The following is a 20,592-nucleotide window of genomic DNA, read 5'->3' as shown; positions in this document are numbered from 1 at the left end:
TTGCAGCTGGCGCATCGCGCAGCCGCTGTTTCATTGGCTGTCCTCGTCTATCCCGCCCCTTTTGCTTTTTTTTTTTTAAAGCCCTGCTCCGTTTCCTTGATTGGCTCGCGCAGGTAGCATGGGGGCGGGCGAAACCCTCCTTTCCTTCCCTCCCATTGGCTGCAACTCTGTCCACTCCGTCCTCCTCCCCCTCCCCCTCCTCCCGCCCGCGGCACCTCCCTCTGCAGCCTCCGCCATGTACCGCTCGCTCCGCTCCCTCCAGCGCCTGAGTTGCGCCAGGGGCGCCGCCGTCCACGCGCGCCAGAGGGGCCCGCCGACCTGCAGCCGCCACGCGCAGCCACGGAGGATGGTGAGCGGCGCCCCCCCCCCGCTGCGCGCGCAATGGAGGGAGGGAGGGAGGCGCAAGGGCGCAGAGGTGACCTTTGCCGGCCTCTTGCGGGACAGGCGCCTCCTGCGCGGCGGAGGATCGGGCCCCTTCCCGCCTCCCGCCTTGGTGGGCCTGGCGCGGCCTCAGGGTTCCCTCCCTCTCTCCACATATATAAATTGGCTTATATTGTGGCCGCTTTCGCATTCCTGTCCCGACCTTTTTCTCCCTCCCAGGAGTTCCGGGGGGGGGGCGGGCGGGGCTCCCCGCCATTTACCCCCCACAACAACCCTGTGAGGGAGGCCGGGCTGAGAGGAAGGCCGGGCGGGATTCCAACCCGCGTCCGCCCCCGGCTGCTTCCTTCAAGTGGCGTCCTGGGCGAGGGCAACACTTGACGGCCCCTCCCTCAAATATCCCGCATTTTCGCAATTATTCATTTTGGCACAGGTGCTTTTTCCAACGGATCTGTTCAGTTTTGCGCCCCTTTGCCGCCCTGTGCGTGGGAACCGCCAGCAGCGTCCCCAATCCAGCGCTGCTCCCCTCCTTAGGATGCCAAGCACTCTGAATTGGGAAGTGGCCCCCTTGGGAAGAGGGAGGCTTGCCTCCAAGCAGTGGCGTAGCGTGGGGGGTGCAGGGGGGGCCGGCCGCACCGGGCGCAACATCTGGGGGTTAGGGTTAGGGGGCGCAAATCCACGGGTTAGGGGGCGCAAATTACTTGCTTTGCCCCAGGTGCTGACAACCCACGCTACGCCACTGCTACGCCTCCAAGTAAAGATGAATATGAAAGTACCTTGTTTTTAAGGGCCTGCGGTGGTGGCGGCTGTTAACCATCCAAGGTTCACAACATAAAAACACAAAACTACATTACATGGGGCAGTGGTACCTCGGGTCACAGACGCTTCAGGTTACAGACTCTGCTAACCCAGAAATATTACCTCGGGTTAAGAACTTTGCTTCAGGATGAGAACAGAAATCGTGCTCCAGCAGCAGTGGGAGGCCCCATTAGCTAAAGTGGTGTTAAGAAGATTTTCAGGTTAAGAACGGACCTCCAGAAGGAATTAAGTTCTTAACCCGAGGTACCACTGTAACCTTTGTTTCTTAGGGAAAGTGAGTGGGATTGGGCTGCATGAGTGTGAGCTGCTTCAAGTCTCACTTCATCCCACTACTACAAGAATATTTCTGGTGTTTGCTGGACCAAAGCGCCCATCACCCTCAACCTTTAGCCATGCTGGCGGTTGCAGGCAGGTCACCTGCTCCTGCTCCTGCTGGTCCTTCCCCTGCTGTGAAGTTCTTCCAGGCACAAACCTCTGTTGTCCCTTGGCCCCAAGGCTGGTGGTTCACCCAAGTGAACTGTGACATTATTCTGGCCAGGAATGCAGTAGGGGTATGGGCTCCCTTAAAAAGCAGAGTATTCTGTACCCCCTTAAAAAGATACAGAAGCTCTGATTTTCCTCCCCTCCCTGTTTGTGGGGGTTTCTTCTGGTCACCTTCAGTGTTAATGGTAATGTTATAATTGCCTCTGAGCAACTTAACTTGAAGTAGGGTGAGCCCCTTAGTTGGTAGAACTAGGAAAAGTTCACTACTGTATATTAATATTCTGGTACGCCATGTAAACTGAAATATTTTATTAAAAACCAATTTAGTAAAGTACAGTTGTATTTATTTAATACTTATATTTTAAGATGAGAATACCATACATGGAATGAATTTTAAGGAAATGAAGCATAGAAAATTTAACATTCTGATTTTAAGCAGAGCAGTGCATTCAATTTTTTTATAATAATAATCTAAAAAAGTTAACTACAGCTTTGAAATTGCCCAGTTTGAATGGGGTTGTATCCATTCATTGTGTTAGGAATTAATTTTTGAAGTGATGTATTTCTGAAAATTGATCCCCCCCCCCCGCCACACAAGGTTTCCTACACTACATCACTGGGGACTGATAAGGCTAGATTCGACCTCTTGGCCACTGTTGCTCCAGCCAACTGTCAAATGAAATAATCGTTTTCATCAGTTCATCAGCATTTAATTCTTTTTGGCTATTTGTTTAGGCTGTGCATGCATACAGTTGTAGATGAGCACTTCCTGATAACTGTCCAGCAATAACATGTAACAATAACAGTAACAAATGCAGCAGTTGTTCCAGCGACTGAGTGACAGGTCACACTAGTTCTTGACATTTATTGAACATTATTTTCTGAGGGAGAGTTAGAAACTCATTACAGCTTAACATTCTGATCTTCTAAGCTAAATAGGCTACTTAAGATGCTATTTTAAAAATCCCTTTACATTAACTTGGTTGTAGGAAATGGAGTCTTTTGAAAGTAATTCTCCAACCTCTGACACAATCACTCTGGACAAGTCTGTGGCTTGTGTCTCTTCCCTTTTCTTGATGTCTCTCCTCCACCCCAACACACATTCCCATGACTTAGTAATAGTGTGACATTTTCCCAAAGTTTCTGAAATAACAATATTGCATTTAGAAATGTGCCTTAAAACTGTGTGACTTTATAGCAGTGTTGAAGATATATCACTAAATATATGCTATGACACATTTACTATGGCTTAATATATTGAACATATATTATGAGTATTCTGTCACTACTATTCTGTTTCTTTAAAGCTAAGCTATATATCATAAATGAGCCAGAGATAACTCTTCCTTTGTTTGCAGTAAGAGGTCTGTTTCTCACTATCTGATACTAGTCCAGTATTGACTGATGTTTTTATTGTAGAGCAGTGAGAAAAATTATTATTTCCCCAAAAATAATGATTCAAAATCCTGCTAATTATTATTATTAAATTACAGTGGTACCTCAGGTTAAGTACTTAATTCGTTCCAGAGGTCCATTCTTAACGTGAAACTGTACTTAACCTGAAGCACCACTTTATCTAATGGGGCCTTCTGCTGCTGCTGTGCTGCCGGAGCACAGTTTCTGTTCTCATCCTGAAGCAAAGTTCTTAACCTGAGGTACTATTTCTGGGTACTATTTCTGGGTTAGCGGAGTCTGTAACCTGAAGCGTACCACTGTATTTGAAAGTTAAACTTACAACAATTGCATTTTCCAATAAACCTTGCTAATCTCATGTAATTTGTGATGCAATCTTTTACGTCACAACAGTTAATATTTAAAAGGCAAAAGTACAAATGTGGTTAAGTTGTTTGACCTCTGAACTGTATCTTGGCAAAAAGGCACAATGGAGAAACATGTCTGTTTGGTATTGTTATCGGAGTTTGAGAACAGCAAATTGTAAGAACTTCATAGTAAAATCTGTGGCTGAGAGGTAAAACAATTCTACAAACCTATATGCATGATCGATTGTCCCTGTGAAAGTGTGTACTACTTGAGATAACCTGATCAGAATGGTCCATCCCAAAGACTGGTGGATCCAGCTTAATTTTGGACATCTCTATGGAATTTCTCTTCTTGTCATGCTTTCGACTTGTTCAGCCTGAGAAATGTGGACAGGATTTCTGGGTATGTGTTGTTGATCACATGCTTTGCTTGAGCTTTCCTATTCGCCCTAACTAAAATGACTAGAGTGGAGCAGGATGTCTAGACAGCGGAAATGATGCAAACCTTATTAAGTAATAGATCCCTGGGAAGAGAGATTGAGTTGTAGCTCTGTGTAGGGAATAGTGCTCTCCTAACAGCTCTCTGTTCATGTTTTATTTGTGGTCAAGGACAGTTTTTAACTCTTTCATTTGTACAGTTGTAAATTTTCAGAACATATTTTGTATAGCCAGCCATCCAGCTATATCTGTATCTTACTGTATTTGATTCCTTTGCTATGGTTTGTGGCTGACGCAAATAAAGATTTTATCTATCTCTCCACACACTTAACAAAGTACATTTCCCAGGAATCAGAATTATTTGGGGGAAAGCCATGAAGGTTTAAAGTGATATGATACTGCTTTAAATATATAGAGCAGATGTGGCCTGCATATCATTAAATTAAATATATATATATTTCTGAAGACTGAAAGAAAAATGTGCCCCACTTTCAAGGCTGTCTCCTGTACATAAGATTCTGTTACTGCTCAATTATTGTTCAAGCAGAATCACATTACTAGACGTATTTTTTGGCAGAAATAAAATGTTCTAACGGTGAACTCTTCCATTACCTGGCTAGGATCCATAGAATTGTTTATGCGAGGCCCTTGTTCTTCTGTCCTAGGATAATTGCTGACTCCCCACCCCCTTTGAACCCATGATATAATCACCAACTACTTCTGAACCTCCCACCAGTTTCAAAATCAGATTCCCATGCAGCTGGGGAGAGGGTGCTTTTGGACTTTACATCTAAATACTTCCCTATTGGGCTCAGGGAACTAGTTTGATCACAGAACTCTGGCTCCTAGCAGCAGGAGTTTTCTTTTTGGTTCTGCTTCTGCCCATTGATCCACAGAATTTGAACCATGGTGTGTATTATGACCCTGGTGCCTTTTCTGATAAGATACTTTTAAAAACAGTAACTTTCTGGCATTCTGTGCTAACATTTAAGTGTTTCTATTGTTACTAGGAGAGCGGTCTCTTCATTTTAACTCTTGATTTTTTTCCCTTCCTCAGGCCAGTCAGGACTCATTTAGAATAGAATATGATACCTTTGGTGAACTCAAAGTTCCAAATGACAAGTATTACGGTGCACAGACTGTGAGATCCACAATGAATTTTAAGATTGGTGGAGCAACAGAACGGATGCCAGTGAGTAATTCAAAGTTGAATTTATTCTCTACAACAGGCGTGGGAGAGTCTCTGGCATGGGTCCCAACTTGGCTGGTGAGGCCATTTCCCCCTAACAATTCTCTCCTGCCCCACACCTGACATTATATGTGACATCAGGAGTGGGGCAGGTAGAAATGCTGCTGTGAAGGTAGAATTAGGTGCCTTAAAGTGCTTCCAATTGTTGCTTGGCAAAGGAGACTTGCTGTCAGTGCCGACCAGCCGATTGGCCCTTTCAGGAAGCTGGTTGCTACTGGCTACACTATGAAGTTCACCACTGAGAACTTCATAGCATGCCTGATCCCTGTGGGCTTCCTGTAAGAAGAAGAGAAGAAGAAGAGATTGGTTTTGATGTCCCGCTTTATCACTACCCTAAGGAGTCTCAAAGCGGCTAACAATCTCCTTTCCCTTCCTCCCCCACAACAAACACTCTGTGAGGTGAGGCTGAGAGACTTCAGAGAAGTGTGACTAGCCCAAGGTCACCCAGCAGCTGCATGTGGAGGAGCAGGGAAGCGAACCCGGTTCTCCAGATTACGAGTCTACCGCTCTTAAACACTGCACCACACTGGCTCTCCACACTGTAAGCACTCAGTGCTCTCAGGAAGCTCTCTCGGATCTGCACTTGCATCGCTACTGTAAGCACAAGGGGAAGCACCTGACATGATTACGGTATCAAGATGACTGACAGGTGGTATACCCTGGCCAGCTGTCATAATTATCTGTGAACTGTCAATCCTGTTTCTTGCCAGTGCTCTAAAAGCAAGCTTGGTGTCTCGTGCAGTATAATATCACTTAGAACTGAAAGAGGTTGATTTTTGACAAAAATCTTCTATTTTGAAAGTTGAGACTGATGGGAGAATGTGTTGCCCTAGTATGTTTTCTTACTGGTTAATATTGTTTTTTTGATTCACATATAACTGCAACAATTTTTGGTCCTATCAATAGAGTACAATGTGGGAAGTGATAAGAATGCCTGGCTGTATCAATTGGGCTTGTTTAGAAGGAAATAATGCAATTAAAATGGCTTCCTCTATTTTATATTCATGTACAATATCACCATTCTTATTTTTTAAAATCTTAGGTCCAAGTAATAAGAGCTTTTGGTATCCTAAAGCGAGCAGCTGCTGAAGTAAATCAAGATTATGGCCTGGAGCCAAAGATTGCCAATGCCATTGTGAAGGCAGCAGATGAGGTAATATTTTAATATAAAAGCTCTGCATAATTGAACCAGGATTGATGTACTGAATTCTTTGCAGATATTTTGTCTTCTCAAAATGATAATGCCTTCATCAGCCTGAGATGCAAATAATGTTCCCATGGTCCTTTTGCATTGGTCAGAATGTTTGGTGCTGCCCAATGTCAGTTGCATGATACTTGTCACAGACACTATGCAAAGTGGCAAAGAGTGAGGCAGGCTCTTTGAAACAGCCTCGTAACTAGTTAAAAAACTCGTCGGGCTCTTTCCAGTATCATTGTTTCGTGTAAGCCTTCCTTGTGGTAGTGTTTAAATATTTTTTTGACTAGTACTTTGCTTATGCTAAAATTAGTCTGAAACAGTTAACACAGCAGAAAAACCTATCTAGATTGGATCATTCGAATCATCCTGCTTTATTTAAGATATTTTGCAGAGGTATGTGATGATATAAGGTTTGCTTGACTCTTTTCAGGAAGAAGCATGTAGTGGGGTGTAAACACACCTCATCACAGAAACTGAATGTTTTAAGTGTACAGTATGGATTTTAAACCTAGAGCTTTAAAGATTATTTAGTGTCTGTTCAATGTTATCTCATTTAGTAGTTCAGTAGTGTTTCATATAAATTGATGGCGCTGTAAAACAATGTGTAACAATGATAAATGTGTTTTTGTAGGTATCTGAAGGTAAATTGAACGATCATTTTCCTCTAGTGGTGTGGCAAACTGGATCTGGAACACAGACGAACATGAATGTTAATGAAGTCATCAGTAATAGAGCCATTGAGATACTGGGAGGTAAACTGGGGAGCAAGGACCCGGTGCATCCGAACGACCATGTTAATAAAAGCCAGGTCACTATGTGCTCCTTCCAAATATTCTTGCTGTGTGTTTACATTACATATTATCTACTAAAAGGTCAAAATATTTATCAAATGGGTTTTGTTTGACTAGGTGCAAGGTGTTTCAAAGGGGGGAAATATCACTTCAGTTGTTGGCATGCTGCCAATGACCAAAACATTCTTGAACAAAAATAAACTATGAACTATGAACAAACTATGAACATCCGATCTTTAAAACTTATCAGATGATTATTTGCTTGGGATGCGGAATTGCTCTTTGTGTTGCTGCATATAAACAGTGATAAGGGAATCACTAATTGATTGCTACATCCGAATGTCACATACTGTGTGTACATAAAATCATCCCCTTTTTACCTATATGGAATTTCTTTCCATTAATTGACCTATACTGTGTCAAGTTTGGGACTTGGGATTTGTGTTCCTGATTTTGCTACTGGTTGTGGCATCATAAATAGGAGGAAGTGTCCTTTTTACATGCTTTTGAGTGTTTTCCTACATTGAGCAGTCTAGGAACAGATAAACAGTACGGTTTTATTTGCATAATGCCTAATAAAGGTTTGATTTCAGATAAACAGTAAAAGAGATGTTCAGATAACAAGCATCTTGTGTTTGCATCTTCTCAGAGCTCAAATGACACGTTTCCAACAGCAATGCATATTGCTGCTGCACAAGAAGTTCATGAAGTGCTGTTGCCGGGGCTGCAGAAGCTTCAGGATGCCCTTGATGCCAAATCAAAAGAATTTTCCAAAATTATTAAAATTGGGCGTACTCATACACAGGATGCAGTTCCCCTTACCCTTGGGCAGGTAAAAAAAACATTTTGACATACTGTATGAAAGTTCTATTTTTCTCTTGGAAGGAGTGGGGGGACTCATTGCAAACATTAACTTTGTTTCCAGTCAAAAGGCATATCTTTGACTAGTGATAAGTTGCTCATTTATGTTAAATTCTCACATGGAATGAGAATCATCTGGACAATAATATGATCTTGTTTGGCTATCCCTCTTTTTTTCTCCTTTGAAGGAATTCAGTGCTTACGTGCAACAAGTCAAATATGGAATCACTAGGATCAAATCAGCCATGCCAAGGGTCTATGAGCTGGCAGCTGGTGGCACTGCTGTTGGCACAGGACTGAATACAAGAATTGGTTTTGCTGAGAAGGTGGCTGCTAAGGTGGCTGCACTTACAAGTAAGAGAGGACATGAAGGAAACTTCTGATAGCCTCTTAGAGAATTGAAATATAATTGTCATAGGAAACAACAAAGCAAAAGAAATGGGACAGTAACTGCCTTTTCTAGAAAGAAAAAGCAGTGCTATATTCTGTAGCCCCTTCTCTCCGTGTTTCATCTACCTAAGCTTCATTGTACATTGGAGTTCTGCTGTACCAAAGGTAGCTGGTGACTGGATTTATCAGCCTGCCATTTCCTGCATCAACAAGGTTATGAACAGATAAAGCTTGAACTATATTCTTCAAATGGACCACCCAAAGATTTTTAACTGCTGGGGGAGGACATAGGAGCATTGGGATCTGAAGCACTGGAGGGTAATGGTCTAATTGTAGCAATACCTTCTTAACACCCCGGTTTCCAGCATTAGATTTAATGTAGGTAATTAGATATTTTGTATTTAATAAACTCTTTTCTTTTGCCCATTAATTATTAGCCTGGGAGCCCTTGGAGATAAGAGTACCTAACTTTGTTTATAGATATCTGCCCAGAGCTGATATTAACGTGAACGGTCGATATAAAACGTTTTTGTTTTTTAAGAGTACTTGAGCTATCAGTATGTGCATCAAATGCAAGTCGATGGATGGGATGCTCATGTATATATATATATCATTCTTTCATTAGACTTGCCCTTCATTACTGCTCCAAACAAATTTGAAGCCCTTGCTGCTCACGATGCCCTGGTTGAACTGAGTGGGGCAATGAATACCGTGGCTTGCAGCCTGATGAAGATAGCTAATGACATCCGTTTCCTGGGTTCTGGACCTCGATCTGGTTTGGGGGAGCTAATCTTGCCTGAAAATGAACCTGGAAGCAGTATTATGCCAGGTACAATGTGGTTTTTGTTAATTTTATGTTAGTAAGTAATGAGCTAGCATCTTTGACCATACATTTTAACGTACAACTTTACATATTTTTCAGTTTTTGCCTTCAAATATATATGTAAGCAGTACTGTTTTTTGCTGCCAGTGTATGGAAATCGGGTGGAGCAGGCTGTACTGACACAAAAAATTATATAGAACTTTTGCTCTTGAATATCAAGGTCATTTGGAAAAGCTGTGGCAACAGATTATTCATGAGTAGTAGATATTATTGTGTCTTCAATAATTCTGGCAGATGTTCCAACATTTAGAACCATATCAGGTTTGTATTTTTGCACAATTTATTCTAGTTGCAGACTGCTAACATAACTTGCATATTGCATAAATTGCATGTATTGAATTCAAGTGAGGACTGATTTACATTTGGCACACAGTATTTTATCTTACGGTAATTGTTTTTCTCAAATTATTGCTGTAATTAGATCTGCCTTTGAAACCATGCCATTTGGAGCTATTTGCTTTCAGTAGAATCTTCAGTGTTCTATCATCTACATAAATGTGCCCCAGGTTCTGTATGATCACATCCAGGGTTGGGGGTTTTTTTGGTACTATTTCTTTTAAATAATACTTTAGTGGCTCATTTGTAAGAGTTCCCTTTAAGATAAGAAATGAATGGTTTTTTAAAAGTTGGAGAGATACTAATTTGAGGACTTTTTCTTCTCTTCTCTCCCTCCCTGCTTTTTACAGGAAAAGTGAATCCTACTCAGTGTGAGGCTATAACCATGGTGGCAGCTCAGGTGATGGGGAATCATGTTGCTGTTACTGTAGGAGGCAGCTGTGGCCACTTTGAGCTGAACGTCTTTAAACCCATGATTGTACGTTTGAAGTTCTAATTACATGACGTAGATGTCATATTTTAGCACATGGTTAGAGGGGCTTCATAATTGTAATGAGTGGGTAATTGAGTTTTGCTGGAGTCGCATCTTATGCATGAGCTCATTTTAATTTTGGGCCCTAGCATTGCATTACAGGAGTGGCTAGCCTGAAAGCCTTATCTTACCATTTAAAAGAAATGTTTGGCTACTTCCATGGGATCCCGATGCCTGTATTGTTGACTTCCTCCCCTCCCAATCTTCCTTGGTTCTAGTGTGTGGATAAGTGGAAATGACCGCAGGCTATGGATGTGGAAAGGGGGTCTTTCCTGTTGAACAAGTCTTAGATCCAGTCAATTCAAGGCCTCTCCTGCCACATCCCCAGAACTTCCCATGTTGGAAACTAATGTCAGCTACTGCCAGAGGAAATCCCTACTGGCACATGCCCACTGAGCTTTCCACAGGTGGGGGGATTTCTACAGTAATGGCTGTGCTATGGGAGGGACACTTCCATGCAATCCTAACCCCTTCCAACTCTGTGAATCTGGGAGCTAGGGTTGTTCCAAAAAACTTATGGGCATAAAAATTTTAAACTTGGTTTATTATTTTGTCAAGCTGCAATTCTGGAGTCCTTGTCAAAAAAACCACAAACCAGTTGCTTTCACTATAGGCTTCTTAAAATATCAGCTACTGAGATTCCATATCCAGTTGTGTTAAAAGGGTTAAATATTGCCGTCTTGACTTTTATTGAACAGAAAGTGAAAATGTTGTATAGCAGCTAGTCTTCTAAACCAGTGATTTTTAATTGTATTTTAATATTTCATTTAGATTAAAAATGTGCTACACTCTGCACGACTCTTAGGAGATGCCTCTGTTTCTTTCACTGACAATTGCGTGATTGGAATACAAGCCAACACAGAGAGGATCAACAAACTAATGAGTGAGTCGCTCATGCTGGTGACTGCCCTTAATCCCCACATAGGTAAGTGTCTAACACATGCCAGTCTTGACTCATGTGAAGTCGTTGAAATGAATCTAGTTACCTGCTTGAGCAGATTTCCAGAGACCTGGAATGCTGGCCTTGGTACGTCTGTAGGGGAAGGAGGGTAGGTTAGGGTCCAGTGGGAAATGTAAAGACTACACATAGAAATGTCATAAAAGGGGGAAGAGCATTAATTGTGCCAAGCTTCCCAGAGCTTTAGTTAACACAACTGTTTCACTATTTGAATTCTAATCTAACACCCAGATACTGATTGCAAAAAAAGGAGAGGAACATAACAGCGTGCTGGCCTGGAACATGAGAAGCTGCCATATAGCTAGTCAGACCTTCAGTCCATCTAGTTCAGTAATGGGCTCCCCTGACTGGCAGTGGCTGACTGAACCTGCATGAAGCTGATGCTTCACTGCTGAGCTATGACAGCTGTTCTTGCTTAGAAGTAGCTGCAACATTAATATACAGTACTTTGTAATTGGTGTGATGTTGACTGCTCAGAGACAATCTTCTTTGGAGTGGAGGCCCAAATGAATGTATTGATAGATAAAGGGCTGTCACTGAAATAGCAACGCTGTCTCAGGCTCTCTCCTCTTCCACTAGGGATTCAGTGTGCAGTGTAGATGTCATTACGCTACAGGTCTCATTGTCTGCATTTTCATGAGCAGCATCCACATGCTCCCAAGGACACATAGCACAGTGGTACCTCTGGATACGAACGCTTCTGGTTGTGCACGCGTCAGGTTATGAGCTGCACTAACCCGGAAGTAGTTGCTCCCGGATGCAAACTTTGCCCTGGGAAGCAAGTGGAAATTGCATGCTGGAGGAGCACGTGCAGCGGGAGGCACACTTTCGCTAATGGCGCCTCATGTTAAGAACAGTTTCAGGATAAGAACGGACCTCCAGAACAAATTAAGTTCGTAACCAGAGGTACCACTGTAGTAGCGGTTACTGTTAAGTTTAGAAAGCAGGTGATTTCATCGTTTGGTTTCTCATTGACCTAAAAATTATCTCAGATGACTTTTCCTTTTGCATTATGTGTGTAAAGGCTGTTCATTAAACATAATAAATGGAACTGACTGACTGACTTTTACATTAGGCTATGACAAGGCGGCAAAGATTGCCAAAACGGCACATAAAGAAGGGTCGACACTAAAAGAAACTGCTATCAAGCTCGGATTTCTAACATCAGAACAATTTGATCAGTGGGTAAAGCCAGAAGATATGTTGGGTCCTAAGTAACTGTGACAAATGTAGTACAAACAGAAAATAAATAAATTGTATAAAGTAAACCATTTTATCATCTGTTTCTGTTATGAAACCAGCAGTTGCATTTTGTCTCTGAAGTGGTGGGGCCTTCTATGGTAGGTATATAACTTTGTATGTACTTCAAATGTCCTGATGAAAATGCGTCTTGTTTACAGACAGCAGTGTTTTTAAAACGGTCCCTCAGATTATTGCAAAGTTGAATTTATAGGGCTGTTTGCATTCATAAAATCAGTAACATGCTAAAGTCAACATGTATTTACTAAAAATATACACATTCATAAACACCAGCACACAGAGGCAGTTAAGTGCAGTAGAGGTTAAAACACTCTTTAAAAAGCTGAATGATGTCCCCTACCCTTAGACAGGCACCGACACTGTATAGCTTTGCTTTATCCTGAAACAAGTGTTGGTGCCTGATGAACCCATAAAGGGAGGGCATTCCACAAATGGGGCACCACCACTGAGAAAGCTCTTATCATTGTTATAAATGAACTTCATCTGAGAACTCAGAAGAGCTGCCTCCTCCTCCTCCAGGTTTGTTGCTGAACTTCTACAATCAAGAGAGAGAACTATGTTTAACAATGTAAAGGTGCACTAGAAACCTGAATTGTATTTCATGTTTGCTGCAAGACAGTGATGAGCCAACCTATGCTTTTGTCACTCATCTGCAGGACATTTACTCCATCACTGTGGGGGAGAGTGATCTCTTGGAAGATGGTGGTAGGGAATACAATATTGGGAGAAGAACAGCACAATACAAAGCAGGTGCCAAGGGCCGCTCTGAATATCTGCAAAGCTCCACTGCAGCATTGTGACAGCATACAAACTGCTTGATTCTGCTCCACTCTCTGGCAGCCATTTTGTGACTGGCGCCCACTGTTGAAAAAGACTGGTTTACTCCCTGTGACAAAGAGGCATATTGAACATTATATGTGGAGAGAGTGGTTAGGAAAAGCCTCAACATAATACAAGCAAAGCTCGTCCAAAGAGGCTGAGAGAGAGGGTTCGGGACAGACTCAAACTAGTCTGCTTGAGAGCCAGGGTGCCACAGTGCTTAAAGTGTCCAGCTCTGGCCTAGGGGAGACCAGGGTTCGAATCCCGCCCCCCACACTCGGCCATCGTGAAGTTCGCTGATTTTGCTCTTGGGCCACGGTCGCTTCCTTTTCTCAGCCTAACCTACCTCACAGGGTAGTTGTGGAGGATTAACTGAGAAGGAAGGGAGGGGGCAGAGAGAACCTTGAGCTCCTTGAAGAAAAACAGGCCGGATATCTTAATGCGATAAATAATAATATTATCAACAACATTCCTCGATCATTGCCAAACAGTCTCTCCCCCTCTCCATAGGTCGGATTCCCATAACAGAACGTATTCGTGTCCCACCCACGGTATTTCAATAAGGCACAACCCCGTCATTCTAGGGCTGTACAAGCAAACGGCAACAATAAATAAACAGCACATAAATAAGGCATATATAGTGTAAACAGAGGACCCGCCCTCCGAGCCCCTTCCCCCGAGGGCAGGGCGGGCGCGTCGCTTCGTCTGCGCGAGGCTCCTTCCTTCCGCCTTTCCTTAAGGCGTCGCTTTCGATGACGTAAAGCATCACGTGGCACCCCTGTTTCCCCCACTTCCGCGCTTCTGATTGGCGGGCGCCGCCGGTTGCTTCCGGGTTCGGTGTTGCTGTCGGCGGCGTCGCTCTTCCCGGAGGGTCCCCCGTTGCGATCTTGCTCGTCCCGCGGCGCCTCCCGCCAAGATGAACCGCTTCTTCGGAAAGTCGAAGCCCAAGGCGCCGCCTCCCAACCTGACGGACTGCATCGGCACGGTGGGCGCCCTTGCTTCGGGGGCGGGGCTCCGTCCCGTTGCTATAGAAACCCAGCCTACAGCCCCCCCCCACCTCGGGGTCCCGCAGGAATGATGCGGAGCCTTCGCTTTGCCAGGCCTGACAATGGGGGGGGGGAGTGAGGGGGTAGAAAGTAGATCACGGCCCCCCATCGCCAGTGGATCACCTGATCCCGACTGCTGCTTCAGGGTCTGAGCTTTCCAGAGAGATCGCAGAGCGCTAGAAGGGGTACCGAAAGGGAAGCCGCCTATTATTGTTATTATTATTATTATTATTATTACTACTACTACTACTACTAATACATCTCTACTATGCCTTGTCCCCCTTACAACACAACTTATGGGTAAAAATAAGGACAACTAGAAACAGAAAGAGAGAGAGAGAGAAGCATTAAAAAGCATTTAAACACACATACCCTGGCAGATTAACAACTTATTCTACGAAGATTTCAGGAGAGAGGGGTCAGACTGTGCCTTGGCCAAAAGCTTGGCGGAACACCTCCATCTTGCAGGCCCTATGGAAAGATGTCAAATCCCGCAGGGCCTTAGTCTCAAGGGCAGCCCCACGTAGAGTGAGTTACAGTAATCAAGCCTGGAGGTGACCTTCGCGTGGATCACAGTGGCTAGGTCAGGGCAAGAGAGGTAAGGAGCCAACTGCTTAGCTTGGTAGAGATGAAAAAATGCCGCCTTTTTTATAGCTGCAGCCTGCGCCTCCATTGAAAGGGAGGTGTTGAAGATAATATCTCACTGGGCGTATTCCTCCCCTTGGATGTGCTTATGTAGCTCTTTGGATCCAAGCCAAGATCATGGCAAAGGAAGTTTGCTTGTTTACATATATAGCAACTAGATTTCTTTAAAGAGGTGAGTGAGCAGTGGTGGTCCCCACTTACCTCTTGCCCCAAGTGGCATGTGTGGTACCATTCCATGGTAGGGGGATGCTTCCAAATGTTACTTGCCTGGCTAGAGAGAGTACTGATTGTTTCGTCATTCATAACTGAACTCCCCCCCCCCTCTTCCTCATCTTTCATTTTGCTAAAGGTGGATAGCAGAGCAGAGTCTATTGACAAGAAAATTTCCAGGCTTGATGCAGAACTGGTGAAATACAAAGATCAAATGAAGAAAATGAGGGAGGGGCCTGCAAAGGTAAGATGTGAACAATTTAGGGTGAGGCCACTCGAGCCATGTGACATGAAAACTAGTTTTCCAGGTTTTTAAAAATGTTGGTGAATGTCCACAATTGTTTTATCAGTGTCTGAGGCCAGTGCCATGCAGGGCTTCAAGAAATACCTAATGTGTAAGACACACTGGGTGGCCATAGGCCAGTGACATTCTCTCTGATTTACCTCACAAGGTGGTTTTCAGGATGAAAGGAAGTAGGTGGGGAAACATAGAGGAAGGATGGGTTCAAAAATATATATAAGTAAGTAATACTAGGGAGTTATTAGTTATTTAGCTTGCAAATTTTACTGGTTCATTGGGTAGACTTCAGCATGAAGTACATTCTCATTTGTGCTTGTAAACCTCCTTGGATGTTGGTGTGGAAAGATGGTATATAAATCTTAAAAGTTAGCAATCTTGACTTTTTAAATGTTGCACTCAGAAGTTAATCCTTGGCATTGACATCTGATTTTTACCTTTTCTCTAGAACATGGTAAAGCAGAAAGCCCTGAGAGTGTTAAAACAGAAGCGGATGTAAGTTACATACTCTCTTCAACTTTATTTTTTGAAACGGAGTATTAATTTGAAAGGAGTGGAAACACATGCCCTTAACTTTTGGCTTCTCTTAGTTAACTAGACTATCATTGCCACTACTCGACCATTCCCCAAGTTCTATGGCTCATGCAGAGAATGTGGCAATAAGGAAGAGCAACCCCGCCAGCCCTAAGTTGCTATAATGGGGTGTTTCTCACACTGTGGTGTTTCCTGGCTATAGTCACAGCCACCTACTTCCACTTCTAGCAGAGGCTGCGGCCTCAGTCCCAGCCAGCTGCACCATTGCCTGCTGGCAGAAAGAGAGAGAGATGTAAGTGGACAACAAGATGGGGCATTGGGAGGAAACTCAATATGTAGGAGGAGCCATGTTCCTTGGACATACGGAGGATAAGCAACCCATTTCACAGTTTTCAGCTCAACCTTCTTCCTTCACTGATTTGAAACTGGAGAATAAAGTTGTCTACAGTACAGTTGGTGTCACCTAGTAGTATGACTGTCATAGTTAAAGGGCACATGCAAAGAGGATGCTAAAGGATGAGCTGTTGCTTTCCACTTAAAAAAACAATTTTTCCTTTCTTGGGGATCAAACTTCAAATTTCATACATTGTTCTTGATCCACTGTCATGGAAAAAAGGTGGGGTATAAATAAATATACAGTATAATAATAACAGTAATCTCTGGAATGGAGAACAGACAGCAGCTCTAGTTTGTGAGTTACCGTGACTCAGGGTCTGAAAGCTTTGTGTCTTGACCATAGGTATGAAAACCAACGAGATAACCTCGCTCAACAGTCTTTCAATATGGAGCAAGCCAATTATACCATCCAGTCTCTGAAAGATACAAAAACAACGGTAACTTTGGTTTTCATTTAAATTTTTACTTGTATTTATGTATGTGTTATAGTAGGTCTTAATATTTTACCTGGCTACTTCTCTAGGTTGATGCCATGAAACTGGGAGCGAAGGAAATGAAAAAGGCTTACAAGCAAGTAAAAATAGATCAGATTGAGGTAAGTTTCAGTGTTACATGAAAAATAATCACTGATGACTCTACAAGCATGTTTACACTTAAATCTGAATTAGAGAACCTCTTTTATAATGCCTCTCCCTCCCTTTGGAATGTGTCTTATTTTTATATCTGTCCCAAGGAATAAATATTATCAGTAGTATTTTGTATGAGCCAAACTGTTTTTGAGGCCAAAACTTTTTGTGAGCAAAAAAGAAAGGCAAAATGCAGAATGTATATCTGAACTGCATACCAGTCAAGTTAATTAAAAAGATTTTGTTCATTTTAGGCAAATAAATAGGACCTAATGAATGCTTACCATTGTTTCACAATCAAATAGACCTCTTACCTCCTGTCATTTGGATTTATATTTCATAATAAACTTCAGGACTTGCAAGACCAATTAGAAGATATGATGGAAGATGCTAGTGAAATTCAGGAAGCGTTGGGTCGTAGTTATGGAACCCCCGAAATTGATGAGGAAGACTTGGAAGCAGGTGAGTTACAAATTAATTCCAACTGCAAAGCCAGGACGTAATGGGTTCAGGCAGATAAGGCAGGCTCAATTCCAACATTGTATATAAACTAGGTTAAGGACGTTTAACTTTTTTGGTTTGCAGATCATTTGCAAACTGGAGAGACTGTTTGGGGCACTACATGCACACACCACAACTGTGTACACTCCCCTCTCTGTCAGCAAGTAGGGTTTGAAAAAAGTTTTCACTTTTCTCCCCAGGCCTTTTTTTGTTGTTTGTGCGCAGGGGATGGTCTTCCTGGAGGGTGTCGTTTGGGTAACAAATGTCGACCTTCCCTCCCTGGCTGCAACCTCCATGAAGATCATCCTCTGCAGTGATTCAGCTTGGAAAAAAAGCTTTTCGTTGGCCACAATGCAAAACTGTTTTACAGACTAATTGCGTGATCCTTTCCTTGCCTTCCCTCCTGCAACCCTCACATTGTTCCTTCTCTATTGAGATTAGGTTTGTAGGCTTGAAATATGCCTTCTGTTGTATCTTTTTTGGTGCGGAGGGAGACACATTTTCTGCAGGAGTGAATACTGTCCTCAGGAAGGAAGACTGCAGTTAGGCCTGGAAAAGTGTATTTTGTTGGCTAAAATATATGGCTTCCTTTAAACAACATATCAGCAGCCATTGGGTTGGGGGTGGGAAGAAGACCCTGCAGGAGCCTGGGAAGAACTTTGTTGGCACAGGTGTGCTCATGGGCACCTTGTTGGCGACCCCAGGATTAGTGTGATGTCCAAATTGATAAACCATTGGTGAGGTGCATCTGTGTCCCTCGTTACTGACTTTCAGGAAGAATCTCAAAACATTCCTGTTTACTAGGCAGTTGATGGCTGAAAGGCACTGTTCATGGCAACCCTGAGATTAAGGGAATCTTTAAAGTGTATTTTGTTTTAAGATGTTACATTATTGATCTTTTTGCTTTCCTGGGCTCCTTCAAGAGGGATATAAATTAAGTATTAGAGTTTATGCTATCTGAGGGCAATCTCTTCAGAAATGTTCATTTTATGTGCTGTACAATAGGTACTGAAATACTATTTCAAGTTCAGGGACAAGTTCAGCCATCCTCAGTTTTCCTGTTAGTGATAGACATTTTGTGTCCTAACAACAATTTTAGAGCTGGAGGCACTAGGTGATGAACTTCTAGCTGATGAGGATAGCTCCTATCTGGATGAAGCTGCATCTGTTCCATCAATTCCAGAAGGAACGCCAACTGAAGCAAAAAACAAAGTAAGTCTTCTTTCCCACCTCATATTATGCGCAATACATTTACAACAGCGTCACCAAAATCAGACCCGATAGAATACAGTGCTTGGATAGGTTTATTGCCCTCATCCTTTTCTTTCTTTCTTTTCTCTTTGGGGGGGAATCATATTTATTAGGAAATATATCTCTGTCTTCAGTACTAATAATTAAGCGGTATAAGTGCAAAGGAACATTCGAAGCTGCATTATAATGCAAGTCAGGACATTGGTCCACCTAGCTCAGTGTTGCTTACACTGATTGCCAGCAGTTCTCTGGGGTGCAGGCAGGAATCTTTCCCAGCCTTAACTGGAGATACCAAACATTAAACCCTGGGACCTTTTGCATGCAAAACATGTTCTTTGAGTTATGGCCCTTTCCCAGGTAATGTATTTGATTGAGTGAACAGCTGTGGGCAGTGCAATAAGGCAAACAATGTTGAAGAAAACTTAACTATGGTTTGGCATGTGGTTTTATTTTGTAAACTGCCCTGTGATCGTCTTATGAAGGGTGGTATATAAATTTAATGAATAATCATTAGGATTTGCAATCAGCCAGCAAGACAGAATGAGAACCCTGGTATGAAGTAAGTTTGCAAACCACAGTTTGTGGCTAGCTGTAGTTTGGCACAGTGTTTGATTTGACAAGCTATCTATTGCCATCATGCCACCTCAAGGTTGTTGTACCATGGAAATAGGAGTAAACCCACAAAGCTGAGAGGCTGGAAAAATAAAAGCAGACAGGTAGCTTGAAACCATGGTTTCCCTGGAAGCTCAAATCATAGCTTGGGTTCTCAACTATGGTTAGTGCAGAGCAAAGTTCAGTGTTTGTTTAAATTGATCTTGTGCCTTAACCTTTTATGTTATGTACATTTTCTAAGTACCATTTGCTGCTTAATTTAAATTTATGACACAGTATAACACCCTGGTCATGTATTTATATTACACCTTCACTGGGCAGACAAATGAGGCTGACTCTTCCTCCATTTATATATGAAAACAAAATGAAATATTTCTCTGGCTATTCTCAAACTAAATCTTGGTTGTATTATAGATAATCCTGTTAAATGGTGGTCTCTTGCCAGCTGTTGTCCTTCTACATTATCTTTGCCAAGCAAACATAATATCAGCCTTTGTTGCTAGCCTCCTTGAGTGTGTTAGAATGACAGTTGATGAAATATTAATAAACAACTGGCTCCTGTGGTGTGGATGCACTGGTAGGTTCACTGTTTGCTGGCGCTGATATCTCAGGATATAGACAGTAAGATTAACATACATATTTTATATACTTTATACTATTAACCACAATTGTTTGCTTTTCCTCTCATAGGATGGTGTACTGGTGGATGAATTTGGATTGCCACAGATCCCTGCAACATAACTTCTCTAGCTCAGAAGGACTGCTGCTTTTCATCTTTCTTAAGAAGAATACCATGGGTGGTGCAGATAAAGCTTTCCAGTACCACTTGATATCACTACATAACAGAATGTAGAGTGAATGAGTGACAAATTCCCCTCCTTTTGAAGACATTTTATTACTAGCTTTTGTATTAACAGCAAGAAATTGGTACAACTCTTTCCTGCAGTGGGATCTGTTCACAAGTTCTGAAATTTGGCTTCATCACTCCTGTAGTGTTGTAGTATTATTCTGAAAATTACTTTGGGCTATTTATGGTTTTCTTTGATTTATATTTCTCCGGACTACAAAGGGCACTGTGATGGTATTTCTTAGACTAACTTTATTGTGCTTGCTTTAATCATGCATATTTTCTAATAATGCTACCATTTGCCATTTATTGTGGATATATTTGCTATAGCCCTTAAATGTAGCTGAGTAACAAATAGAAGCAAAGGAGATTACATTGTACAATCCATTTTGACCTAAATTATATACTGTTTAGGGTTGCTTGATCTCTATAGTGTTATTATTTTTTTTTTAAGGTGCAGTTCCTTCTGTC

At 42.4% G+C, this 20,592-nt stretch overlaps 2 protein-coding genes and 1 long non-coding RNA gene across 4 annotated transcripts; 2 read left to right on the top strand and 1 right to left on the bottom strand.

Annotated features, from left to right (window-relative positions):
• Nucleotides 1–214: 214 nt before the first annotated feature.
• Nucleotides 215–12,344, top strand: FH (fumarate hydratase). Of its 2 annotated transcripts, none has more exons than XM_081168559.1 (10): nucleotides 215–349; nucleotides 4,936–5,070; nucleotides 6,170–6,280; nucleotides 6,957–7,133; nucleotides 7,766–7,948; nucleotides 8,166–8,331; nucleotides 8,993–9,196; nucleotides 9,937–10,064; nucleotides 10,890–11,043; nucleotides 12,152–12,344. In XM_081168559.1, the coding sequence occupies exons 1-10, from the start codon at nucleotides 236–238 to the stop codon at nucleotides 12,292–12,294; spliced, it is 1,515 nt and encodes a 504-aa protein (XP_081024685.1). In that variant the 5' UTR covers nucleotides 215–235; the 3' UTR covers nucleotides 12,295–12,344. The 2 variants fall into 2 exon arrangements, with proteins under 2 accessions (XP_081024685.1, XP_081024686.1); XM_081168560.1 differs by lacking the exon at nucleotides 215–349 and adding an exon at nucleotides 4,648–4,787.
• On the bottom strand, nucleotides 5,076–13,192 carry LOC308572506. The gene is made up of 3 exons (XR_014001782.1): nucleotides 12,677–13,192; nucleotides 11,105–11,151; nucleotides 5,076–5,403 (listed from the first exon to the last, which is right to left on the bottom strand). It is a non-coding gene; the product is annotated as an uncharacterized lncRNA (long non-coding RNA).
• A 764-nt stretch (nucleotides 13,193–13,956) lies between these two features.
• Nucleotides 13,957–20,545, top strand: CHMP5 (charged multivesicular body protein 5). Its single transcript, XM_081168629.1, has 8 exons — nucleotides 13,957–14,140; nucleotides 15,196–15,300; nucleotides 15,803–15,849; nucleotides 16,628–16,721; nucleotides 16,808–16,879; nucleotides 17,264–17,372; nucleotides 18,511–18,623; nucleotides 19,965–20,545. The coding sequence occupies exons 1-8, from the start codon at nucleotides 14,072–14,074 to the stop codon at nucleotides 20,013–20,015; spliced, it is 660 nt and encodes a 219-aa protein (XP_081024755.1). The 5' UTR covers nucleotides 13,957–14,071; the 3' UTR covers nucleotides 20,016–20,545.
• Nucleotides 20,546–20,592: the final 47 nt, after the last annotated feature.

This window comes from Podarcis bocagei (genome assembly GCF_964188305.1).
Source record: "Podarcis bocagei genome assembly, chromosome: 13".
NCBI lineage: Eukaryota > Metazoa > Chordata > Lepidosauria > Squamata > Lacertidae > Podarcis > Podarcis bocagei.
Note: the sequence above shows the minus strand (reverse complement) of the source record. Positions and strands in the feature narration are given on the sequence as shown.